The sequence below is a fragment of the Pelophylax lessonae genome (genome assembly GCF_965119305.1).
Source record: "Pelophylax lessonae genome assembly, chromosome: 1".
NCBI lineage: Eukaryota > Metazoa > Chordata > Amphibia > Anura > Ranidae > Pelophylax > Pelophylax lessonae.
The window spans coordinates 821,305,503-821,333,197 of record NC_138768.1 but is presented as its reverse complement, the minus strand read 5'-3'; the positions used below and the strand labels follow the sequence as shown (position 1 = coordinate 821,333,197).

At 48.3% G+C, this 27,695-nt stretch overlaps 1 protein-coding gene across 2 annotated transcripts in view; it reads left to right on the top strand.

Moving 5' to 3' along the window:
- The first annotated feature begins 19,539 nt into the window (after positions 1–19,539).
- The window catches only part of KRCC1 (lysine rich coiled-coil 1), a 65,418-nt gene continuing 57,262 nt past the window's right edge, over positions 19,540–27,695 (top strand). For both annotated transcript variants that reach the window (XM_082258506.1, XM_082258505.1), the window contains exon 1: positions 19,540–19,737. In XM_082258506.1, the coding sequence (XP_082114632.1) occupies positions 19,596–19,737 (142 nt within the window). In that variant the 5' untranslated portion in view covers positions 19,540–19,595. The remainder of the gene's footprint in view (positions 19,738–27,695) is intronic.

Genomic DNA, 27,695 nt, shown 5'->3' with positions numbered 1-27,695 from the left:
TAGATAGTATTCCAATACGGAGAGATTATAGGAAGAAAATATAAATAGCATCAGTCCTAAGTGGAAAATGCAATGCCAAATTCCTCCTTTATCTGAAGCTCAGCAATACCCAATTCCAGACTCTTGAACACAGATGTAATATCTAAAAATAGCTGACAATAGATATATGTATTTTTACTTAATCCAGGCTCCCAGGACAACAAGCCTAGGTGACAGCTGCTAGAATTAGACCAGTACAGCCGGCACTGACTTGATTTTCCTGCTAACTTCGCTCTAAGCTGGTTGTAAAACATACTCACATGATTTTTAAAATAATTACCAGTATATTACAATGTATTAGAATGTCACATAACACTAAAATACCTAGTTGTGAGGCTTTTCAGCTTTCGACTAATTATAGGGTGAAACTACAACTTGGCTTGAATACGGTATATTTTCTTTTTTTTATTATGGTCATAACTAAAAATAATTAGTTAATTTATTTATTTAGGGTCCATTCACACTAGCGCGACTTGTCAGGCGACTTGGTCGCCTGACAAGTCGCGGTCGGTCACTCGCCATTGAATAGTACAGGACCGGTTCTAATAGGAGTGACACAAGTCGCTCCGACTTAGAAAAAGGGTCCTGTACTACTTTGGGGCGACCTGGAGGCGACTTGCATTGACTTCAATTAACAGGTAGCCCCAGCAAGTCATGTCGCGCCAGTCTGAATGGGCGCTTAGCACAGTTAAATATAAAACGTTGCATAAGAAAGCATTACTTTCCATACAAACAAAGAGTCAGATTCACTGCCAGCCCTCACCGTCAATACAAATAAATTGTAAATAAAACGTTAAAATAATAGGGAGGTCGGCAAGTGATTAAAAACTACCCACTTTGGTCCTGGCTTCTAGGATCTGCATATGACATCACTGCCCTTCTGTGCACTTAAAATCCTGCAAGAATTGATTCATGCAATGGACTGGGGGGCATCGTTGCAGGATTTTGAGTGCCTAGCTGTCCAAGGAGGCAGCTGTAAGACATGGTGATGTCATTCATTCCTTCCAGAAGCCCAGACAGAGGTATTATTATTTTTTTTTTTTTTTAAAGTGAACGTTCACCCTAAAACTAAAATCTCTAAATCTACATGCATCCGCAATTTAAGACTAACCTATCTAACCCTGTAAAGCTAAAAATCCTTATACATGCCTTTTCTGAAGCCACTCCAGTCCGGTCTCCAGCGGCAGAAGCTCTGAGCAGGAGACAGCCGACAATGGCTGGGAAGTGACGTCACCCATAGACTTACTATGGGGCTTCTGTTGTCAGCTGCCTCTTCTGCACATTCCCACACAGAGCAACCGCCGCTTACAGCTTAGCGTGCGACCGGCCCAGAGCGGCTTCAGAAAAGGTATATACCGTATAGCGATTTCTTCTTTACAGGGCTAGATAAGTTAGTCTTAGATTGTGGATGCAAGTAGATTTATAGTTTAGTTTTAGCCTGGACTTCTACTTCAAGTCCTTATTTTCTACATGTTTTGCTCTCAATTTTGTTTGGGCAGCAGAGGGCTAGCTGTGACGCTGACTTTCCGTTTTTCATGAAAGGTCTGCATTAGTCGCTTGCCGACCGCATTACTTAGTTTTACAGCAGCAGAGCGGCTCTCCTGTGCCGTATCACATACCTAGTACAAGATCTAAGACAAAAAATATCCCCCTTGGGTTTGGACTTTAAAACGGCAACTCAGACACCATTCCATATAAAAATAAATTGATTTATTTGAATGTATAAAAAGATATCTATAGCACATATGTCAACATCACGAACACTGTTTATAAAAATATATACATCTCACAGCCATTTATGTTGAACCTTCCAAAAGAAATACAGTGCAATACAGTAAAAATTTGCAATACATCATGAACACTTCACAGGTACTAATGGACACCAGAGGATCCGAAAGCCATCAGGGGCCAAGAATCTGGGGTTCTGCAAAGTCTACGCTACACGGTTCCCAGACCTATCCCCACCTTGAACCTACACCCGGGCTCGGGAGCAAAACGAGGCCTATGCCTCCCTCATCATCAGAAAAGAGACCCTGTGGGGGCGTGGCCGAGCTACGGATGTGAGAGGATGCAAGTGACACTAGCTCCGCCGTTCATCCTGTTAAAGATCCTTTGTAGCACCGGATCCGGTATCCTACCCACCTTTGGGGAGACCCTGCGGTACTCTGCACATCGGGGCACAGCTGACGAGCGATTCCGACACCTCCTTCTCCATGTCTAAGCGGGGTAAGGATGGCAAGGCGGCTCCGGCCGTGGCGGCCCAAGATGGCGGCTCCCAGCAGCGTGCCTCTCAGAAGGAGAGGTACATGGAGGCTGCACACAAGCTCTTCGCCAAGTCTGTGCCTCGGGATACTCCTGTGGATAGCGGGTCGGTACTGACGGTCTCCCCGGACTCACACTCCGATGCAGATGACACAGTGCCGCTGGGTGACATCTCGCACCAGCTAGGGGATTGGGAGACAGCCGGCCTGGAGCAAACCCCAATGCATTCATCCCCCTCTCCTGATACGGAACCCACGTTGCGGGACATTATGGCGGCTGTAACTACCTGCACTACCTCCATCACGGCCCTGACTGCTGAACTGAAGGGGGTTAAGGCCGAGCTGTCATTCATGCGACACGACATGCAGAAACTCAGGGAGCGCACGTCTGCAGTGGAAGGACGTGTGAGCTCCCTAGAGGATGACATGGCGCCCATGCAGAGAGAGGTAAAACACACTGCATTGCTCACAGCTCAACATGCAGCCAAGTTAGACGATTTGGAGAACAGGCTTCGCCGAAATAACATCAGGGCCATTGGGATTCCAGAAAGAGCTGAGGGTAAGAACCCTGTGGGCTTTATCGAACGCTGGTTAACAACTACGTTTGGGCAAGATGCTTTTACTGCCATGTTCTCGGTGGAACGTGCGCACCGAGTCCCTATGCGCCCTCTCCCTCCAGGGGCCCCTCCTCGTACGTTTATATTCAAACTCCTTAATTATAAGGACAGAGACATCATCTTGGCTAAAGCCAGAGAAATGCAAGGGGAATTGAAGATTGACAACTCGAGAATATCGCTGTTTCCTGACTACTCTGCTGACGTCCAAAAACAGAGAGCGAAGTTTGTGGATGTTAAAAGGAGGATGCGGGACCTTAACATCCCCTACGCTATGCTGTTCCCTTCCAAGCTGCGTGTGGTCGCCAGAGATGAGGTCCTATTTTTTGATAAGCCGGCTGCCGCCGCCCAATGGTTGGATACCCATGGCGGGGCGCTGCGCGCTGCCGCACCTCCCGGACGTGGAGCCCCGTGACAACCCAGTTGGATCCTACGGTCCTTTGGATCTCTTGCCTATTTGTCTGGGGAGGTCCCTAGCTATCTTTTGTCCTGATATCCGGATGCTATACTAGACTGTTGGATATTGGCGGATGCTGTCCGAGTGGAACGCCTGTGACTGACCCTACCATGTTCGCAGTTCCTGAGGAGATTGCTGTGGCATCTGCAGTCCCTCCCCGGATTCCCCCTCGTTGTCCTAGTTGGACATACCCTGTTGTCCTACCCCTGTTCCCTCACGTGGCAGACGTGGTTCCCTTCCTCTCCCTTCCTACACGTATTCCCTGGACTGTGACTTTGTTCGTCTATTCCTTCTGTCTACAGTTGTGGCCTGCTACACTATCATTGGTATGGATCTTTTATGCTCGGACTTCCTGCTGTGCCTTGTCTCTTCTCTCCCATTTTTGTATGATTGCCTACTATGGTTGCCTGGATGTCCTCTGTCCTGGGGTAGTCTCACGGATGTTAATGTGGGTACCTGGTCTTGCGGATGCGCGCCAGTGCGGGCATCGGGTGCTTCTCCTGCTTGTATGTTTGCTCCATGACTATGGCTGAGACTGTCTGTTTAGTGTCCTGGAACGTTCGGGGCCTGGGGGACCCGGTCAAGCGGACAGCGGTTCTCCGGCATATTAAGCGTATGCGGGCAGATATTGTCTGTCTGCAGGAGACTCATTTCCCTCCGAATACTGTGCCTAACTTACATCCTAAAATGTTTAGTCATCAATATCACTCAGTGTTTTCTAGTTATTCCAGGGGAGTCAGTATTCTCATTAGAAGGGAGGTCAAATTTACTTGCTTGCAAACTGTGATCGACTCAGAGGGGCGATTTATTATTCTACTGTGCCAAATAGCGGGTCTTACCTGTGGGCTAATTGCAGTGTATGTGCCTCCGCCATACTCCTCTGGGGTCATCAAACTTATTATTGATCATGTGGTAAGGTTTCCTGATGTGCCTCTCCTCAGGATGGGAGACTTCAATGCGGTGCTGGATGTTCAATGGGACAGGTTCTCCCCTCACTCCAGTGGTCCTCATGCGGCTGGTGGGCCTACGCCTTTCAGCCGGCTGGTGGGGGAAATCGGCTTGACGGATCTGTGGCGGATGGGGCATCCGGGGGAACGGAAGTACTCCTGTTACTCAGCTGCTCACTCCGGTCTCTCTAGGATAGATTTGGCACTGGGTAATGGCTCTCTCCTGCCGCTGGTGGTCGGGGCGGACTACGAGCCGAGACTGGTCTCTGATCATTCCCCGCTTTGGGTTCGCCTGACCCTCCCGGTAGGACGGAGTAGACCCCTCTGGAAACTTAATTCATTCTAGTTATCTCTTTTCCTTGATCCTGACCCTGTGCCTGCTTTGTTGTCTAATTTTTTTGCACGTAATTTACGTACAGCTGGACTGGGGGTGGTCTGGGATGCTGCTAAGGCGTTCCTCAGGGGTGAATTCATATACATCATTAATGGTATTAAGACTGCCACTAAAGCCTGGGAAAACACGGTGCTGGAGGAGGTATCTAGGGCGGAGGGAGCCTATATCGCGGATCCATCAGATGTCACTCAAAGGTCATGGTTAGCTGCCCAGAATTTGGCCACTACTGTGTCAATTCAGCGAGCTGAAAATAAGCGTTTCTTTCTGCAGCAGCGGTACTTTGAAGAAGGGGAAAACACGGGGCATATGCTTGCTATGTTAGTCAGGGCGCAACAACCCGCGGCGTTTATACCTATGATCAGGGATCCCCAGGGGGTACAATGGACTGCAGCGCCTGACGTAGGGAGGGTGTTGCGCGATTTCTTTGCAGACCTCTATTCCTCAAAAATCACAGCTGGTAGCCAGGAGATTGAGGATTTCCTGGATGCTTGCGAGTTGCCCACGTTCTCAGCTTCAGATGTGGCTATGCTGGATGCTCCTCTTTCAGAGGATGATATCTTTACTGCTTTGAAATCCATGCAGAATGGTAAGTCACCGGGGGCAGATGGTCTGCCTTCGGAGGTGTATAGGAGGTACGCTGAGCAACTGGTTCCAGTCTTGCTCAGGGTCTACAACGAATCGTTCCGTACTGGAGGCCTGCCGGCTTCTATGTCCAAGGCGATTGTGGTCCTGATACTTAAACCTGGCAAAGACCCCTTACTGGCGGATTCTTATCGGCCCATCTCCCTCCTTACTGCTGATGTTAAAATCCTAGCTAAAATTCTGGCCACACGGCTTTCCCAAGTAATTCAGACAGTTATACATCGTGACCAATTGGGATTTATTCCTACCCGCTCAACTGCCCTGAATCTCAGGCGCCTTTACCTTAACCTCCAAGTCCCTGTGGATAACCCGGGCAACCGGGCTGTCGTTTCGCTGGATGCCGCTAAGGCATTTGACAGTGTCGAATGGATATATTTGTGGGCAGTCCTAAAAAGATTTGGGGTAGGTATGAACTTTCTGACATGGGTGCAGGTGCTCTATGCAAATCCGACAGCTAGGTTGAGAATCAATGGGGATCTGTCTGAGGCTTTTAGCCTCCATAGGGGTACTAGGCCGGGATGCCCTCTTTCCCCACTGTTGTTTGCTATGGCATTGGAGCCCTTAGCGGCGCGGATTCGCTCCTCGCCGGAGCCCTCCTTTTCACGCACTCAGCTCGTGAACATCCTAATAATTCCCTCCTCCCCTATTACCCAATTCCGCATTGCTTCACACTACTTCCTCTCTTGATATGTGATGTTCCTGTTGTTTACTTTGACATGGCTTGTTATTGCAGCCTTCAGTTGTATTCGGGAATACTGTTGCTTCTACCTGGGTTATGTACTACTGTTGCTGCTGAATGCTCTCTTTTGCATTGTATCATTTTTGCCGTGTAATGTTTAATTTTCAATAAAGTATTATATTTTTCTTTCTGAAAAAAAAAAAAAAAAGAAAACTGATACAGAGAAAGGTGGCTTTGGAATACGTATATGACTATCCTTATGCTCCTAGGGAGATAATGCTGGAGATAGAGGCCTGGAGAGAGGCTTGGTGTGACGAGGCTGTGTGGGACTTTCTCTACATCCTGAAACCCCATCCCAAACAGTCTAAGCCTGAGCTGTGGAAAACCTTTCAGTCTGTTAAGGACAATTGGAACTTTGGGCGGGCTATCTACATTGACCGTGTGGAGGTCCGCCGCCCAAAACGGATCTGGCTAGGCTTGGTCCATCCATGTCCGAGACTCTGAGGGGAAGGTTGTCCAGATTCCGCATCCCGACTACTACTGCTGAGGATGCAGGATGTTACCCTTCTTCAGAGATTGGGTGCAAAAACTTGTTGAAGAAAGAGAGGGGTTGAGAGCCCGAAGTTAAAGTGGAGAGTTACTGTTCAGAATTTCATGGTCATGAAGGGGGGTACATCTTTCAGAGGTGAAGTGGTTGAAGTGTAATTTCACTCTTCCAGTCAACATTGATTATTTGTAATCCTCATGCTGCTAGCATTAGTAAATAGATAGGAAAGTGTATCATATTTACTTGTTTTAATTTTTTTTTTTTTTTTTACATTTCTTCAGTTACTTTCTAGTTTTCTGCCCAGGCAAATGATGTCATACATCCCAGGAGTCTTCAGGAGGAAAGAAGAGGAGGAGTTTTTGTCAGCTAAGTACACTCTCCTGCATGCATATGTAGCACTGCCCTCTTGAGGGCTGCTGGATTTTCACACTTTTAGGTTCCCCTGGGTTACCCGTATCAACTGCATGCAGAATCTTAAAACTTTACTTTCTTGGCTCAGTCAGTGATCAGTCTAGGGGTTGTTGTTTTTGTTGTTTTATTTGACATAGGGATGGGAGAAGGGAAAAGTGGGATACTCCAAAACTTAAACTATTCACAATGCTGAGGACTTCTATCTGAGAATGCGGCAAGACCACAGCTTCATCCTGCCACTAGATGAATCTGAGGTAATGTTCCTTTTAGTACTTATCTGCAGGGTACTCACCTAGTACCCACTTTCTAGGCACCAGCTGACACCTGTCCACTGACTACTCTACTCCGGAGTGGCCCCCTTCCTGGTCAGGCCCTTAGGCATGGTCCTCTGTACTCACGATAATGCTTTCCAGGTTCTCCAGTGCCTCCTTCAGTCAGCTCTCCTGGACCTCTGGCTTCAGCTCTCCACTTCTGGCTTACCACTGCCGGTGACCGTAATCCAACCACTGCAGAAGAGGAGGCAGCCGCCACCCTACTTCCGGGACTCTGCTCACCAGCCAAAGACCTTGAGCACATGTGCTCCTGGCTTTTTATACTACACCCACAATGCACAGAGACAGCAGTCTGTGCCAATCCCTGGAGCTGTATCAAAGAATGTGTGCCCATTGGTCAGGTTTCCTCCACTGTGCAATGTGCCTCCCCATTGGACCAGTGGGGACACTCCCTCAGACCACATGAATCAAACACTGAGCACATTGAGCAGACCTAACTCACAGATCCTGCTCTCTGTTAAGCAGAGTGAATATAGAATTTACCTGCTGCTCCTCTGATAGGCAGACAGAGCCAAAAACTATACTCTCTCACTAGCACCTACCTAGGAGGGTGCTACACATACTAGAGCTAATGGCAGATGGATTCCAATGTAAATGCTATGTAAATTTTTTGCCCTTATTTAAGACGGCCACGGCCAGAAATGCTAGGGGGTTGGTTTCCAAAGTGATTTCTCAACATATTAACCACTTAAGCCCCGGAGGATTTGGCTGCTAAATGACCAGAGGGTATTTTGCGATTCGGCACTGCGTGACTTTAACGGACAATTGCGCGGTCGTGCGACGCTGTACCTAAACGAATTTGGCGTCCTTTTTTTCCCACAAACAGAGCTTTCTTTTGGCGGTATTTGATCACCTGTGCGATTTTTTGATCACGCGCTATAAACAAAAAAAGAGCGTAAATTTTGCAAAAATAGCAATATTTTTCCCTTTTTTTTATATGAAATTCCCCCAAAAAAAATGTAAAAATCCAAATTTTTTAATATTTTCGGCCAATTTGTTTTATGCTACCTATGTTTGGTAAAAAAAATCGCAAAAAGCGTATTTTGATTGGTTTGCGCAAAAGTTATTGCGTTTACTAACAAAGGGAAAGATTTTTGTCATTTTTGTTGTTTTTTTTTTAACGCATAATGGCGGCGATCTGCGATTTTTTTTGCGGTACTGCGACATTGCGGCGGACAGATCGGACCCTTGACTGACATTTTTGACACTTTTGGGGTTACCAGTGACATTTCTACAGTAATCAGTGCTATATATATGCACTGTTACTGTAAAAATACACTGGTAGTGAAGGGGTTAACTTTATTTGAGAGGGAGGGGCTGTGTGTGTCCCTAGGGGCGTGATTCTAACTGTGATTGGCTGTGGCTTCAACTGTATGCAGAGTGATCAATGGATCTACATAGTAGATCCATGTGATCATCTCTCATACAGAGAGGAGAATGACAGGCAGCTTGTTTACACAAGCTGCCTGACTTTCTCCCTCTCCCCCGCCGATCGCAGAGTGGCCGGCGGCGATCGGGTCCGCCGGTCACACGCGCGGGGGGGTCCGTGACCACGCGGGAGCGGGAGCGCGCCTCCGGCGGCGCGCGCTCGCTCCCTAAACCCTCACAGGCGAGCGACGTAGACCTACGTCACTTTGCCTGTGAGGGGCTGACCGCCGCCGTAGATAGTCGTGCGGCGGTCGGCAAGTGGTTAAAGCACGGAGACAAGAATGGATGGGTGAATTTGCTCTGAAGATTAAAAATGAATTAAATTGTGTTTTTGGTTTGTGGTGCTCAAATGCAGTGAAGATCCACTTTAACATTATGCCATTTCTCCAGCCAGCAGATGGCGCTATGGATTTCTTCTCAAATATTCAGCTATTTCAGCTTTCAGCCGTGCTTACAGAAGTTGGTTATTTACAGAACTGTCATGACTCGTCACACAGGAAGGACTCCATTTTGTGACCGCTCAGTAGAAGGCTTTATTCAGACAGAGCATAGCTGTTCTACTATGCTATTTTGCTAATGTATAATGTTCTGGAAATCATTGATATGTATTAAATGTTTATTTGTAAAACAAAGCCTGTAAAAAAAAAAAAAAATTACAGTATCTTACAAAAGTGAGTACACCCCTCACATTTTTGTAAATATTTTATTATATCTTTTCATGTGACAACACTGAAGAAATGACACTTTCCCACAATGTAAATTAGTGAGTGTACAGCTTGTATACCAGTGTAAGTTTGCTGTCCACTCAAAACAACTCAACACACAGCTATGTCAAAACTGCTGGCAACAAAAGTGAGTACATCCCTAAGAGAAAATGTCCAAACTGGGCCCAACTAGCCATTTTCCCTCCATGCTGTCATGTGACTCGTTAGTGTTACAAGGTCTCAAGTGTGAATGGGGAGCAGGTGTGTTTAATTTGGTGTTATAACTTTCACTCTCTCATACTGGTCACTGGAAGTTCAACATGGCACTTCATGGCAAAGAACTCTCTGAGGATCTGAAAAAAGAATTGTTACTCTACATAAAGATGGCCTAGGCTATAAGAAGATTGCCAAGACCCTGAAATTGAGCTGCAGCACGGTGGCTTAGACCATACAGCGGTTTAATAGGACAGGTTCCACTCAGAACAGGCCTCGCCATGGTCGACCAAAGAAGTTGAGTGCACGTGCTCGGCGTCATATCCAGAGGTTGTCTTTGGGAAATAAACATATGAGTGCTGCCAGCATTGCTGCATAGGTTGATGGAGTGGGGGGTCAGCCTGTCAGTGCTCAGACCATACGCTGCACACTGCATCAAAATTGGCTGTCGTCCCAGAAGAAAGCCTCTTCTAAAGATGATGCACAAGAAAGCCCGCAAACAGCTTGCTGAAGACAAACAGACTAAGGACATGGATTACTAGAACCATTTCCTGTGGTCTGATTAGACCAAGATAAACTTATTTGGTTTAGATGGTGTCAAGCGCGTGTGGCGGCACCAGGTGAGGAGTACAAAGACAAGTGTGTCTTGCCTACAGTCAAGCATGGTGGTGGGAGTGCCATCAGGGCCGGTTTTAGACAAAGTGTGGCCCTGGGCAAACCTAAAAGTGGGGCCCCAAATTTTTTTATATTCTACCAAAAATATAGGCACATTTAATCAATTTAGCCAAATAAAACATACAAGTACATGAAAATATGCTTTAATTAAATAACATTAAATAGAATAAATAAAATATAACAAAATCAATGCAACTATGAATTTTTCATCGAGAAAAAATCCAGTGTAGACAAGGCTTTAAGGCCACAGGCAGCACAGCGCTGCGCAGCGCATTGTATCCGCCCGCCGGCACATAGCGGAGCGGAGGCAGCGTGACACTGACAGGGGGCGGCTGGGGGCCCTTTGGAAGATGAAGCCGGCTCCTGACAGTGACGGGCCCCTTTGTAAAATGGAGCCCGCTGCTGACAGTGACACGGGGCCAGGGCCGGACTGGGTATGAAAACCAGCCCTGGAAAAAATTACATACCAGCCCCATAGCATTGCGTCGTCATACCAGCACAACGTTGATTTCTTGTTCATAAAAGGTAAAATCATGCAGTGCGTGCCCCGTCAATACAGACTGACCACAGCGTGCCCCCCTGTCAATGCAGACTGACCACAGCGTGCCCCCTTTTAATGCAGACTGACCACAGCGTGCCCCCTTTCAATGCAGACTGACCACAGCGTGCCCCCTTTCAATGCAGAGTGACCACAGCGTGCCCCCTTTCAATGCAGACTGACCACAGCGTGCCCCCTTTCAATGCAGACTGGCCACAGCGTGCCCCCTTTCAATGCAGACTGACCACAGCGTGCCCCCTTTCAATGCAGACTGACCCCAGCGTGCCCCCTTTCAATGCAGAGAGACCACAGCGTGCCCCATTTCAATGCAGACTGACCACAGTGTGCCCCCTTTCAATGCAGACTGACCACAGCGTGCCCCATTTCAATGCAGAGTGACCACAGCGTGCCCCATACAGGCCGGTCCCCCATAGATCCCCCTTTAGAGCAGGCCTGACCAGGGTGAGGGTCCCCCATATTTATACATCCCTCTTTAGAGCAGGTAAGGGAGGCAGGTCCCCCATAGATCCCCCTTTAGAGCAGGCCAGAGTGAGGGTGCCCCATAATTATACATCCCCCTTTAGAGCAGGCAAGGGCAGGCAGGCCGCCCATAGATCCCCTTTTAGAGAAGACAAGGGCAGGCAGGTCCACCATCCCCCATAGATCCCCCTTTAGTGCAGGCAAGGACAGGCAGGTCCCCCATAGTTCCCCCTTTAGAGCAGGCATAGGCCAGGGTGAGGGTCTCCCATATTTATACATCCCCCTTTAGAGCAGGCAAGGGACTCCCTTGCCTGCTCTTAAGGGGGATGTATAAATATGGGGGACCCTCCCCCTGGCCTGCTCTAAAGGGGGATCTGTGGGGGACCTGGGATGGCTTATCTGCCTGCTCTAAAGGGGGATTTATAAATATGGGGGACCCTCACCCTGGCCTAGGCCTGCTCTAAAGGGGGATCTAGGGGAACCCCCTAGATCCCCCTTTAGAGCAGGCCTAGGCCAGGGTGAGGGTCCCCCATATTTATAAATCCCTCTTTAGAGCAGGCAAGGGCAGGCAGGTCAGCCATCCCAGGTCCCCCATAGATCCCCCTTTAGACCAGGCCTAGGCCAGGGTGAGGGTCCCCCATATTTATAAATCCCCCTTTAGAGCAGGCAGGTCAGCCATCCCAGGTCCCCCATAGATCCCCCTTAGAGCAGGCCAAGCAGGGTTCCCTTCCCAGACCTCCAGTTCAGTGAGTCCACACAACCTACCGTTACCATCCTCCTTTTCTTCTCCTGGTCAGTCAGACAGTCCCTCCCCCAGCCAGCCGAGAGTCAGTCACAGAGAGAGAGATCACTGCGCAGCCGCGCACGCAGGTCTCTCTCCAGTCTCCACCACCACTCGACTTTGTGGGCGGTGCCAAGAGGTAGAGCCAAGCGGGAGGCGGGAGCGGACAATCCGAGGGAGGCCCGAGGCTCCGCCCCCGAGCATTCGCATCGCATCAGGGATTGAACTGAGATTCTTCTCGGCAGATGGGCAGAGTGACACTTGCGGCGCGGCGGACACTGCAAGGACCACTCACGGACACCAGTGTCCGTGTGCGGACACCTTGCCGACCCCTGCCGATTGGCCAGTCCGGCCCTGCATGGAGCCCGGGGCCCCTGGACATCCGGGGCCCTGGGCAGTTGCCCAGGTTGCCCCCCCTAACGCCGGCCCTGAGTGCCATGGTCTGGGGCTGCATGAGTGCTGGCAGCACTGAGGAGCTACAGTTCATTGAGGGAACCATGAATGCCAACATGTACTGTGACATACTGAAGCAGAGCATGATCCTCTCCTTTCGAAGACTGGGCCGCGGGGCATTATTCCAACATGATAACGACCCCAAAACACACCTCCAAGATGCCATCATGGAGGAGTGGAAGAGGACTCCAGTGGCAACCTGTGAAGCTCTGGTGAACTCCATGACCAAGAGGTTTAAGGCAGTGCTGGAAAATAATGGTGGCCACACAAAATATTGACACTTTGGACCAAATTTGGACATTTTCACTTAGGGGTGTACTCACTTTTGTTGCCATTAATGGCTGTGTGTTGAGTTATTTTGAGGGGACAGCAAACTTACACTGTTATACAAGCTGTACACTCACTACTTTACATTGTAGCAAAGTGTCATTTCTTCAGTGTTGTCACATGAAAAGATATAATAAAATATTTACAAAAATGTGAGGGATGTACTCACTTTTGTGAGATACTGTAAATATATATATATAAATTTATATATATATAAAACAACAGTTTTAGCCTCAGTTCACATTATGAATCGCATATGAATCACACAGGAACCGCACAGCATTCCTATTCAATTAACATGCGGCTCAGTGCAGTGCAATCTGATTCATTCTGAATGGGCTTAATCCTGCGGTCACACGGGGTACGATTTTGTAGTAGTGCGATTTAGGCTTCATTACCACTATTGCGACTTGCTGTGCGACTTGACACATGTCAAGTCGCACAGCAAGTCAGAAGCCATTGATTTCAATTCGGCCCGTTTTCACTGCCGCGACTTGAGTTGCGGCGACTTCAAAAGTAGTTTGTGCACTACTTTTGGGCCGACTTCAGTGCGACTTCCCTCTAAAATGAGGGACAAGTCTCACTGAGAGCCGCAAACAACTTTCACTACAAAGTCGCGGTAGAAGTAGCACGACTTCGTAGCCGCGGTAGTGGAAACGGAGCCTAAGCCCGTCTTCAGCCCTCACTCACACTGAACACTTCAACTGAAATTGCAGGATTTCAAAGCGGTGACTTCGGATGCGCCTTGAAAGACATCTATACGGCTTCATGAACAGATGTCTATTGAAGTCGCACCAGAAATTGGCAAAAGTAGTGCAGGAACTACTTTTGTAAATCAGTGTGGCGTCGCAAAGTGGGCATCGCACTGATTGGAACAAAGCCATTGCCGACAATAGGCTGCAACTTGTCATGCGATTTGACCTGTCAAATCACATGACAAATCGCTTCAGTGTGAATGAGGGCTCAGTGAGAGGGGCTGTCCGTGTCACATTGAGGAACAGTGATGTTATGAACAAAAGTTCACATTATGACTTCAGGCACGACGTGCGATTTACAAAATAGTACCCGAAGTAGCAGCTAATGTGTTTCTTTGGCAGTGTCTTAAGGCTGCATTCACATGTCAGCTTATAATCGCGGGCAGAACCGCCGCGGTTCCGCCCGCGATTCGGAGATTTATTGCAAATCGCGGGACGCCTAGCGTTGCCCGTTGATTTGCAATAGCCCCCCAAACGCCGAGCGATGTTGCCGCGATTTACGCCTGCCGAATCGCGGCAACATCGCGCAAACAAAATCGCAGGACGCAATACGCTCCAAAGAAGCTCTTGTACTTTTTTGGAGCGTATTGCGTCCCGCGATTTTGTTTGCGCGATGTTGCCGCGATTCGGCGGGCGTAAATCGCGGCAACATCGCTCGGCGTTTGGGGGGCTATTGCAAATCAACGGGCAACGCTAGGCGTCCCGCGATTTGCAATAAATCTCCGAATCGCGGGCGGAACCGCGGCGGTTCTGTCCGCGATTATAAGCTGACATGTGAATGCAGCCTAATAGATACGATTTCAAGTAGTGCAATTTGGGAATTAGTTCATATATTACTTTTTTAGGACTTCAGTGCGATTTCACTGCCATAGACGAGCGATATCGTACTCGTGTCTGTATCAGCATTTCTTGATCCTGATAGAAGTTAAATGTTAACCCTTTGCTAATTAAACTTTTGTTCATAACATCACTGTTCCTTAACCGCTTGCCGACCGCCTGCCGCATATATACTGCAGCAGGCTGGCTCGACTGTGCAAATCGCGTTACCTGTACGGCGATCCGCGGGAGCGATCCTGGGGCACGTGCGCCCCCATTAGCCAGCGGGGGAGCTGATTCACGGGGCCGGCGGCCACCATTGCTGCCGGGCACCTGCGATCGCTCCCCGTGGAGAGAGAACAGCGGTCTGCTGTTGTAAACAGTACAGAGCACCAGTGTTCCTCCTAGGATCACAGGTCTCTGTATTGACTACACAAGCCCACCCCCTCACAGTTAGAAAACACCCCCTAGGCTCACACGTAACCCTTTGATCGCCCCTTACCTGCCAGTGTCATTAGTACAGTGACAGTGCATATATTTAGCACTGATTACTGTAGTAATGTCATTGGTCCCCTCAAAAGTGTAAAAAAAAAGTCAGTTAGGGTTCCGATCTGTCCGCCGCAATGTTGCAGTCAAGCTAAAAATCGCCGCCATTACTAGTAAAAAAAAAAAAAAAAACAATAAAAATGACATAACTCTATCCTGTAGTTAGTAGATGCGATAACTTTTGCGCAAACCAATCAAAATACGCTTTTTGAGATTTTTTTTTTTTTTTACCAAAAATATTTAGCAGAAAACAAATTGGCCTAAAATGTTAATAAAAAATTAGATTTTTACATTTTTTTTTTTTTTTTTGGTAATGTCATATAGCAGAATGTGAAAATTATTATTTTTTTTCAGAATTGTCGCTTTATTTTTGTTTATAACGCAAAAAATAAAAATTGCACAGGTGATCAAATACCACCAAAAGAAAGCTCTATTTGTGTGAAAAAGAGGACATCAATTTTATTGGGGTACAGCGTCGCAACAACCGCGCAATTGTCCGTTAAATAATGGAGTGCCGAATCGCAAAAAATGGCCTGGTCATTAAGGGGGAAAATCTTCCGGTCCAGAATCGGTTAATGTGACATGGACAGCCCCTCTCACTGAGCCCTCGTTCACACTGAAGCGATTTGAATGCGATTTGACCTCAAATCGCATGACAATTTGCAGCCTATTGCCGGTGTAATGTTAGAAAACCCTACCTCGTGAGAATTCCATACCCTCGTCACTTCCTGTTTACATACATCATTGAACAGCTGAGCAGCATAGCAGTGCGCATGCCCACAGCTCCGGAAGGTAGGGAATTGTCACGGGGTAGTGTTATGTAACGTTAGAGCGCATCAGCTGTTGCTGCGGTAACATTAACCACTTAAGCCCCGGAGGATTTGGCTGCTAAAGGACCAGGGGTTTTTTTGCGATTTTTTACTGCGTGACTTTAACGGACAATTGCGCGGTCGTGCGACGCTGTACCTAAACGAATTTGACGTCCTTTTTTTCCCACAAACAGAGCTTTCTTTTGGTGGTATTTGATCACCTGTGCGATTTTTTGATCACGCGCTATAAACAAAAAAAGAGCGTATATTTTGCAAAAATAACAATATTTTTCACATTTTTTTATATGAAATTCCCCAAAAAAAAAAGTAAAAATCAAAATTTTTTAACATTTTTCAGCCAATTTGTTTTATGCTACCTATGTTTGGTAAAAAAAATTGCAAAAAGCGTATTTTGATTGGTTTGCGCAAAAGTTATCGCGTTTACTAACAAAGAGAAAGATTTTTGTCATTTTTGGTGTTTTTTTTTTTAACGCGTAATGGCGGCGATCTGCGATTTTTTTTTCGGTACTGCGACATTGCGGCGGACAGATCGGACCCTTGACTGACATTTTTGACACTTTTGGGGGTACCAGTGACATTACTGCAGTAATCAGTGCTATACATATGCACTGTTACTGCAAAAATGACACTGGCAGGGAAGGGGTTAACTTTATTGGACAGGGAGGGGTTAAGTGTGTCCTAGGGGCGTGCTTTCTACTGTGTAGGGACATTCCTATTGGTGTAAAAGCAAAGATCAACCGTTCTACATAGTAGAACGGTCAGATCTTTACTTTTACACAGGGAGAACTGACAGGCAGCTTGTTTACACAAGCCGCTCTGTCTTTCTCCCTTCACAGGAGCGATCGCAGTGTGACTGGCGGACATCGAGTCCGCCGGTCACACGCACTGACTTGCCTGTGAATGAGCCGCGGCGGGCGCGCAGCCTCGGCGGGCGCGCGCCCGCCCGCGATAGGCTCGCAAGTCAGTGACAGGCGAGTGACGTACCGATACGTCACTCTGCCTGGCCGGGGCTGACCGCCGCAGTATATAGTCGTGCGGCGGTCGGCAACCGGTTAAAACAGCTCTGCTGCAACATGAAATCATCTCCGCTCCTACCCCTGTCAGTTCCCTGATCTCGGCTACTAAATGTAAAAGCGGAGGGTGTATGAAAATATAAATCACGGAGATCTCGGCTCCGTGATGTATAGTTACATAGACCCGCCGCCGCTTTTACATTTAGTAGCCGAGATCAGGGAACTGACAGGGGTAGGAGCGGAGATGATTTCATGTTGCAGCGGCAACAGCTGATGCACTCTAACATTACATAACACTACCCAGTGACAATTCCCTACCTTCCGGAGCTCTGAGCATGCGCAGTGGTAAGCTGCTCAGCTGTTCCATGACGTAGGTGCACCGGAAGTGACGAGGGTATGGAATTTTCACGGGTATGGTTTTTTCACGGAACACCGGTGTTCTAAAATTTAGTCGGACCTATGAAAATTCCGGACCCTCGTCACTTCCGGTGACGCTACATCATAACCCAGCTGATGCGAGCCCCGGTGCGCATGCGCACAAGGCATTTTCAAGGTCCGATTAAATTCTAAGACTTACGAACAGCTGAGAGGAGGAGGGGCTGAGGTGGGACGCACACATCGCTGCGGGATAATGTTACAACATCGCCGCGTCATCGAGCAAGGAACATGTTGCAGAGCTGACTTAGAGGAGGCGAGAAGGAAGTGAATACTCATACTAAATAGTAATGATACAAAAAATAATAAGAAATACTAAACATTTTTTATCATGACTATTTAGTATGAGTATTCACTTCCTTCCGCCTCCTCTATGTCAGCTCTGCGCGGCGCTGTTGTAACATTTTCCCGCAGCGGTGTGTGCGTCCCACCTCAGCCCCTCCTCCTCTCAGTCAGCTGTTCATAAGTCTTAGAATTTCTTCGGACCTTGAAAATACCTTGTGCGCATGCGCACCGGGGCTCGCAGCAGCTGGTGGTGACAGAGCGTCCCCCGGAAGTGACGAGGGTCCGGAATTTTCACGGGTCCGACTAAATTTTAGAACTCCGGGAATTAGGGTGACCACGTGTCCCGGATCGCCCGGGACAGTCCCGCATTTGGAGAGTCTGTCCCTGGTCCCGGTCACCCTCATTACGGAACAATGCAGTGTCCCGGAATGTCCGCCGACCGTGAGAACACGTGCCGCTGCTGCCGCACTGCCCCTCCGCTCCCCCACCGAACTGGCAGAATAGAAAGGAAGAGGAAGTGCGTGAGGCAGCGAGGTGATTGGCCCCCTCAGGAGTGATGTAATGGCAGCTGTGGCGGTGATAACTAGTAGACTTGTCGGCGGCTGGAAGTTTTCAGTAAGGAGAGGAGGTAAGAGGGCGGGCTGCAATTCGAGCCAATACGAGAGCAGTGAGCAGAGGATGAATAGAATGTCTGCTCTCTGCTGTGCTGTGTCTGTCCAGTCAGTGTGTGTGGCTCACTGGCTCCTCCCCTGCCTTGCTGCACGCAGTGCGCGGCCGAGTGAGAGTCACGTGACGACGATGACGTCAGCCGGAGCCGGCCCGGGATCATCTACTGTGCTGCACCGCCTCAGCTCAACTCAGCCTGCTCCTGTAACTGTCTCCAACGGCCGGCCGTTATCAGCATTTAAGAGGAGGACAAAAAATGTAAGTTTAACATTTTAATGGATGTCTGCTGCCACACACTGACCCAATTCTCAATAAAATGTCTGACACCAGTCCTCCTGGCATGTCCGCAGGGCGCTTACACAGCAGTGGCGGGGTACAGGGTGCATAATGTCACATAATGTGTTAGGAAATAAAGCTGCCAAGTCCTGCAGGGTGAATGACAAGGAACAGTCCCATATATGCAGGGAGGAAAGTCCCAGGCTGGTCATATAAAACACATACACCAACAAAACATATTGCTGAGCTGTGGAAATGCTGGTTGCCTGGCTCTCATGCTGATTCTGTGTTGTCTGAGGTAAACAAGCATGCAGATCGGGAGTTCTGTCAGAACTGTTCTGACTTTTCTCTGACTTCCTTATCTGCAATTCTGCATGCGTGTTGTGGGTCTGTGGAACCAAAATCGTCCCGTGTAATACACGATCATATCGCTATTCACAAGCACTGCATCCAATCCTGGCATTTTATTTAGTCCGGGAGGCCTAAGAAAGTAAGTGTCCCTGAATGGCAGTTAGGAAATGTGGTCACCCTACCGGGAATGGCACTGTTCCAATCGGTGCAACGCCACACCGCACCCATTTCCAGGAAGGGAAATCTCCCTAATGGAAAACGTCAAATTAAAAAAAAAAAGGCAGGGGTTATAATCCTCCCTCACTCTATTCAAAATGAAAATAAAAGTGTTGTCTTCAGCTCATTGGGGGATTACACGTTTCCAAGCATGCTCACACACTGCTAAAATAAACAATGCCAACTTACGTTGACCAAAATGTTTTCTAATAAAATGTTATCACAATGTTTATTGCTAGTTTTTAAAAGCAAAAAAAAAAAAAAGAACGCTTGTTGCACGTAGCACGTCCACAGGAAGCCAAAGGGCTCTTGACCACAACAAAGATGGCGCTATACCACGCCGCGCACGAATCTCAATCAACTTCCGGTCACGGGACTCACCCTGCCGACGGGATCTGAGCTGCGTCACGGATGACGTCAGCGGCCCACACCCTGTTGCTAGACCAGTCCCTCCGGAGGGGTGGGGGAAGTAGGAGAGTGAGACATGGCGTCGGAGGGTGCCATCATCCCGCAGCTAGTGGAGAGTATAACACAGGGCAGCAGCCCCTCCGCAGCCACTTGTAGCGTGCCCATGGCGGGGGGTGACATTAGTAATAGTCCCCAACCCACCATCCCCTGCCAGACAGGTGAGTGTGAGTGAGCCCAGCCAGGGACAGGCCCCAAACATGGGGGGAGGGGAGGAGGGACTCAGGCTGCCCCATACGGCCCTCTTCGCCTTCTATGGGTGGGGGGGCATGCTGGGACTTGTAGTTCCTCCAGGTTGCCCCGTCCTCCTGACTATGTTTTGTTATGTAATTACATTAGTCACTATTACTATGGGGCTTGGTTGCCTAGACTGCCCATGTTTGTTTATGTTGTGGGACTCCCTTTGGTCCCTGTAGGCCCATTAGTACCTGTAGTGGGGGAGGGGGGTTGCCTGTCCTGGGTTGCTATGGCACCCCCAATGTCCCCAACCACTTCAGCCACAAAGTCCTGATCTGTGGGTTGCAGCAAGGCCGGTGTATGGTGTCCATCTCTCTGAACCCCCATCTGTAGGCTCAGCCGGTGTATGGTGTCCACTGTACACCTTTCTGAACCCCCATCTGTAGGCTCGGCCTGTAAAGATATTGGGGTGGCATCGCGTCTGGATGCCGTAATCCTCTACAGGGCTTGTTTACACTTACAATTGGGGGGTAAAACTACATGGTTGGGCTGATTTTTTAACCCCCTTCCTATTTTGCTGCAGCAGCCGAGGGTGTACACACTTTGCAAAGCTTTGGGACTATACCCCCTATCTCGCTTGGCGAGCGCCACCGCCTACTGAGCATGACCCATTCAAGTGACTGGGGCCATGCCGCAGCTGTGGGGTTGTGTGGTATTTAGGGGGTTAAAGTAGAACTATGGGCAAAACTTTTTTTTTTGTTTTTCAGTTTGGATAGAGCAAGGGAGGGTTATAACCCTTTGTCAGATTCATTTCTGCCATCTGTGTCCCATTGCAGAGATTTCCATTCACTTCCTGTCTCCATAGCCAAACAGGAAGTGACAGGAAATCCCTGCAATTGGAGGGAATTCTTTGGGGACCCCCTGGTCCCCATTGGAAGATTTCCCCTTTATTACTTTTCTGGGGACAACCCAAAATTTGGGATTTTATTTTACTTTCAGTGATAATAGTAAACAGGACAGATAGAGCGAATATCCCAGAGAGCAATACAAACTGACAGGGGTTCTAATCCAGTGGTCCTCAACCCTGGCCTACAGGGCCCACTAACAGGCCAGGTTTGCAAGATAACTGAAATACATCCCAGGTGATATCATTTGCTGCTCAGTGATTGCAGTACTCTAGTCTGCATCTCCCCAAGGTAATACTTAAAATCTGGCCTGTTAGTGGGCCCTGAGGACCAGAGTTGAGGACCACTGCTCTAATCCCTCTCCACTCTATCCAAAACTAAAATAAAAAAGTTTTGCCTTTTAGTTATACCTTAAAGAAGGTGGCGAGGAGGCGATGCAACCACCTCACCGCCTTGTCTGAGAGCGGCTCACACCGGTGCACAGACGTTTGGGCGCAGCGCAATTTATCCCATGGACTTCTGTTAAACTGTGCGTTGCCATGAAAGTGCATTAAAGTCCTTTGATTTACTTCCAGAAAACGCACAGTTCAATAGAAGTCCATGGGAACCGTGCGTAAAACACAGATACAATTGCGCTATTGCCAAACCGCAGCGCACGCTGTGGACTCGGCCTATAGCAAAGCCAGGTGTAAATGAGCCCTAAGAACCTCAGCAATCAGCTGTCCTGTACAGACAGGCCAAGAGCACCTAGTGCTAGGCTTCCTCACACCGGCTTACACAGCCTGTCTTCATGGTTTGCCATAGGATGAGGTTGGGTGCCTTCATTTTGAATGCCCCCCCCAAACACACAGATGTAAGCACTCTGTATACTGCTTTGGGAGGGGAACAATGGTCAAAGCAGCTCATGCAGCTTGTTTGTGGGTAGGAGGGGGGCCCCGGTAGGTAGGCCGTTAGGTAAGTTCAATATTGGCAGTTAGGGATGAGCTTAGGAATCCTCCAAACTTATCTCCAACCCAAACTCTTGCTTTTTCTTTATTCTCCAGTCGGCTGGGTGTTTCCCCTGTTCTTTCTGAACAAGGGAATCCTTTACATTTGTTCCCATAAAGAGCTTTACCAATCAGCTGTGCAGTACAAGCAGGTCCTGAGCACCTAGTGCTAGGCTTTCTCATACCTTACAGCCTGGCTTCGTGGTTTGCCATAAGATGAGGTTAGGTGCCTTTATTTTGAATGGCCCCCCAACACATAGATGTAAGCACTCTGTATACTGCTTTGGGAGGGGGTAACAATGGTCATAGCAGCTCATGCAGCTTGTTTGGTGCTTGGGGTAGGAGGGGGCCCCGATAGGTAGGCAATTGGGTAAGTTTAATATTGGCAGCTAGGGATGAGCTTAGGAAACCTCCAAACTTATCTCCAACCCAAACTCATTATTTTTCTTTCTTCTCCAGTGGGCTGGGTGTTTCCCCCGTTCTTTCTGAACAAGGGAATCCTTTACATTTGTTCCCATAAAGAGCTTTACCAATCACCTGTCGACTACAAGCAGGTCCTGAGCACCTAGTGCTAGGCTTTCTCACACCTTACAGCCTGGCTTCAGAAATCCATTCCATGTAAGCTGTGATGGGGTGCCTTCCTTATGAATCCCCCCCCCCCCCATGCTCAGATGTAAGCTGTGACGGGGTGCCTTCCTTATGAATCCCCCCCATGCTCAGATGTAAGCTGTGATGGGGTGCCTTCCTTATGAATCCCCACTTCACAATGCTCCGATGTAAGCTGTGATGGGGTGCCTTCCTTATGAATCCCCCCCCCCATGCTCAGATGTAAGCTGTGACGGGGTGCCTTCCTTATGAATCCCCCCCATGCTCAGATGTAAGCTGTGATGGGGTGCCTTCCTTATGAATCCCCACTTCACAATGCTCCGATGTAAGCTGTGATGGGGTGCCTTCCTTATGAATCCCCCCCCCCCCCCCATGCTCAGATGTAAGCTGTGACGGGGTGCCTTCCTTATGAATCCCCCCCATGCTCAGATGTAAGCTGTGATGGGGTGCCTTCCTTATGAATCCCCACTTCACAATGCTCCGATGTAAGCTGTGATGGGGTGCCTTCCTTATGAATCCCCCCCATGCTCAGATGTAAGCTGTGACGGGGTGCCTTCCTTATGAATCCCCCCCATGCTCAGATGTAAGCTGTGATGGGGTGCCTTCCTTATGAATCCCCACTTCACAATGCTCCGATGTAAGCTGTGATGGGGTGCCTTCCTTATGAATCCCCCCCCCCCCCCCATGCTCAGATGTAAGCTGTGATGGGGTGCCTTCCTTATGAATCCCCCCCCCCCATATGCTCAGATGTAAGCTGTGACGGGGTGCCTTCCTTATGAATCCCCCCCATGCTCAGATGTAAGCTGTGACGGGGTACCTTCCTTATGAATCCCCCCCCATGCTCGGATGTAAGCTGTGACGGGGTGCCTTCCTTATGAATCCCCACTTCACAATGCTCCGATGTAAGCTGTGATGGGGTGCCTTCCTTATGAATCCCCCCCCCCCCCATGCTCAGATGTAAGCTGTGATGGGGTGCCTTCCTTATGAATCCCCCCCCCCCCCCCAATGCTCAGATGTAAGCTGTGATGGGGTGCCTTCCTTATGAATCCCCCCCCCCCCATGCTCAGATGTAAGCTGTGATGGGGTGCCTTCCTTATGAATCCCCACCTCACAATGCTCCGATGTAAGCTGTGATGGTGTGCCTTCCTTATGAATCACCCCCCCCCCCCCCCCCACCATGCTCAGATGTAAGCGTTCTATGCCTTATGCCGCTGAGCTAGGTACTAATCCAAGTATGTGGGAAGATCTTGACTCCTTAGTCGCTATCTTGCCCAAGCCTGAACCGACTCTGGGAAGTCAGCCGACGGCGGACTTCGGCCCACTGTCTGCTGAAAACGGGTCACAGGAATGCAGAATGAACTGCACACCTGTGATCAGCAGGAGAAGTACAGCCAAACTTCAAATTTCAGCTGGATGAATCGGATGATATTCGCTAAGTTGGTGGCTCTGGGGCCCTGTAATTTTTAGTTACACCTGAGAGCAGGTGTGTTATAACTTGTGTTGATTGCACTTTCAAAATCAGTAAGGTGCCTTAGTGCCGGTCCACATATATGCGATGACAGACATCGCATGTGATATGTAGCGGACTGCTCTCTGCGAATCACATGCAATGTAAATTCAACCATACAGATACACAGATTGTAAGGCTGAATTTGCATCGTATTCGGACACAACTCGCACAGGACCCTGAGGGTGGTATTCAAATCATAATTTCAACCCCACATGTCAGTGTGAGTTCGGGGGTGACTTGATAGATATCTGTGCATGTTCCAGCACAGATGTCTATTGAAATCACCCCTGAAGTCGCCGAAAGTAGTGCAGAAACCACTTTTGGGAATCAGTGTGGCGTCGCACCGATTTGGATGGTGCCGTTGCAGGTAATAGGCTCCCATTGAGCCCCGGTTCACACTATAGCGATGACAGACATTGCACGTGATTCGGAGCGTACTGCTCTGAAAATCACATGCGATGTCTGTGCAATGCGAATTCAGCTATACAGATTGTATGGCTGAATTCGCATCTGATTCGGGTTGAACATGCACAGGACCCTTTTTTGGGTCTGCAGTTGAATCGGATCGCATGGTGGTTCACACCTATGCAATCCGATTCATGTCCGAACTGTCAGTTCGCACTGCAAAATTTTACTTTGACTTTGTATAGACAACCCCAGCGAATCGCATGTGCACTGCCTGGATGCAAACCCGCAGTGGATTTGCAGGGTTCCCGCATCACATGTGTGAACCGAGCCTTAGCATGCCATTGACATCAAATCGCATGTCAAATCAGCCCAATGTGAGCGGCAGATCATTGTCAAAGCTTAATTGAACAAGCTGAAGTTAGAAGCTGATTGGTTACCATGCACAGCTGCACCAGATTCTTAGTGCTCCAGCTTTAATAAATCTCCCCCATAGAGACAGTGAATATTCCTAATAGGGACACGGGGGGGGGGGGGGGGGGACGACTTTTAACCCCTGCACTTTACATCAGAAACAAACAATGTCTTGCCCTTAGATATACTTTAACATAATGCAAGTTTACAAACCCGCAGCAATGCAAGTCCAGCCTTAGCAATGCATGATGTTGTACCCCCCCCCCTTCCACTGCTCATTTTCTGCAATAAAACAGCTGATTATTAGAAGTTCTGAGTGGGAAGATTCTTCCAATTAGCAGCAATAGGGGGGATTTCTAGCCTGCATTTAAGTGACACCATACACTCTCCTTGATCCAGTGTACAGTTTGGGACTTTGTGGAAATCTTTATTGAAAAGACAAGAATCCCCAGTAGAAGCCTCCGATCTCCCGTAATTGATGTCCTGGGAGAAATGATAGTCTCATTAATGTATGTTATGGGAGTGGGATTTACCGCGCAGTGTGATTTGGGAGTAGTGCTCTTTCCAGTTCTCCTGGATGCACAGTATGTGAGTAAGAGATTCTATTAAAAAAATATCTTCTGTTTGTAGTATGCTGATGGGAATCTCTTAAAGGTTCCAAAATGCCTAATATGCATCTAGGGATGTAACCAATATCCTCAGTGCAAGTATAATCACAGCAGTCAACACCGGTGTCCCTGGACTAGTAAGTGTATAATATATTGTGAGACGTCCTGTTCCTCATATTTGTCTATTCTTGCCAACGTTTTGTAATGGATTCAAAAGGCCATGGAACTCCCCTGGAAATAAATTCCCCAAATTTTTATTTGGAAGTTCCTAAGTTTAAGTGGGACTTCATTAAACACAATTTCATGTTTTTTTTATTTTTCTTACATGGCTGAAGTTTGCACCCTACTATTTTGCTTTCATATATGATGTGATTGGGAGCCCCCTGGATCTGGTCTATGATGCATGATGGAACTGGGGAGCCCCTTTATCATTTCTATATATGGAATAATAAAGTTAACCACACCCACCTTGACAGCCTCTCCATGTAATATGATTTTAATATATACAGTGTTTTTTTTGCTTTGTGTTTTTGCATCCTTGGAATTTTTATGTTTTAAGATGACCATACCTTCTGTGCGTTCTGTGTTATTGGAAATAGGGCTGGATACAACTTCGTAGCTAATAAACCTCATTGCAACCAAATTTTGGAGCATCATTTGATGTCAGAGGAAGATGTTCCCTGGCTCCTTAAAATTGAGACTGGACCTACTGTCTGATTTCTGCAATAGTTTGCCCACCTCCAGCATTATTTAGTACATTCTTAATACATGTAGGCCAGTGATTCTGGACGACTCCAGAAACTTGTGGAATTTTAGTTTTGCTTCTGTCAGCTGAGCCAAGATCTTTTCTTTTGGTTTTGTAATCACTAGTTTGGCTGTTTTTATGTCAGCTGATCAATGCAGACCTGTAGTTTAACTTGTTTTTTCCAGCACCATGGCCTCAGGCAGACTGGGCGGTTTACCCGTGTGCTTAAGATCTGTGTTTTTGTGTGGCAGAAGGCACCGGTGCAACGTCCAGCCCTGCTACTGGCACCCTGTAAACTTGAGGCTGAAAGCTGCTCCAGTTGGATGGTACACAGAGTGGTACAAACATTTCGGCAGTATGTGCCCAGGGACAAACTCCTCAAACGCAGACTACTTGCATTCTGGGCAATCATCCCTGGGTGCATACTACCCTAGCAATTACCACTTGGTGCACTATCCAGTAGGGATGCACGAAATGAAAAATTTGGACCGAAACCGAAAATGCAGGATGCCCTTGGCCGAAAACCAAAAATGACTTTTTCCCCCCAAATTTTAAATTAGATAGAACAGGGGCATACACCAAAAGCAGGCAGCGACGTACACCTGTCACAGTATATGTACTGTGACGGGTTGGCAAGTGGTTAATTTAATTACCAATGGTATTTGTATTATGCAGCATCCCTCTCCTACTCACTCAGCTCCTCCGGTGTCCATTATTCAAAAGACGTGCCTCTGGCTGGCCGCCCGCCTCCCGGTAATGTCACTACTACTACGATCTGTGCATGAATGAACTGACTCACCGGGCGGGAGGGCGGGTGAGCGGCTGCTAATAGCTGTAACTATGTGAGCCTTCACTTCAATTCCCTGTCAGCGGCACGATGTACATGAATGAACTGACACTCCGGGCGGGGGGAGCAGCCGCTAATAACTGTAACTATGTGAGCCTTCACTTCCCTGTCAGAGGACATACCCGCATGATAGGGAAGTGAAGGCTCACATAGTTATAGTTATTAGCGGCCGCTCCCCCCGCCCGGAGTGTCAGTTCATTCATGTACATCGTACCGCTGACAGGGAATTGAAGTGAAGTTAAGGCTCACATAGTTACAGCTATTAGCGGCCGCTCGCCCGCCCTCCCGCCTGGTCTGTTAGTTCATTAATGCACAGATCGTTAATTTTGGCATTTTTAACCCATTTTCGGCCGGAAATGGGATAGGCCCATTTTCGGCCGGAAATTTCGGTGCATCCCTACTATCCAGCCACAGGAGCTTTTAGTAGGGGTCAATCAATTATCGGTGGCTGATATTCACTTTTTTTGAAGTATCGGTCACCAACTTCTTGATATGAACGATATTGCTTCAAGTGGTTGTACCGGAGCGATGCCTGCAGCTAGAGGCATCTCCCCGGTACTGTTTTTTAGAGCCGATAGTCGGTTTTCTTGTAAGAACTGTTGTGGCTAAACAGCCACTCGGTTGTTATTACAAGCATAGGAAGAGGACCCCCTCCCTCTCCTTCCACCGCTTTGCCCGAGTCTCCCGTCCCACTGGGAGGCCCGAGCAGCCAGCCGGCACCTTCGCTGGCTGGCCAAAACCCAAACAAAGCCGGAATTGGCTCTGATCGGGTCTCAGATGTAGAAACCTGGAAGCGATGTCATGACATCACTTCCGGTTACTGGATGGAGCCTTAAAGAAGCCAGATTTTAAAAACACCAAGTTTGGCTGTTTTGAATGCTTTTAAGTGCAGAGGAGAAGTTTGGGGTTCTATAGA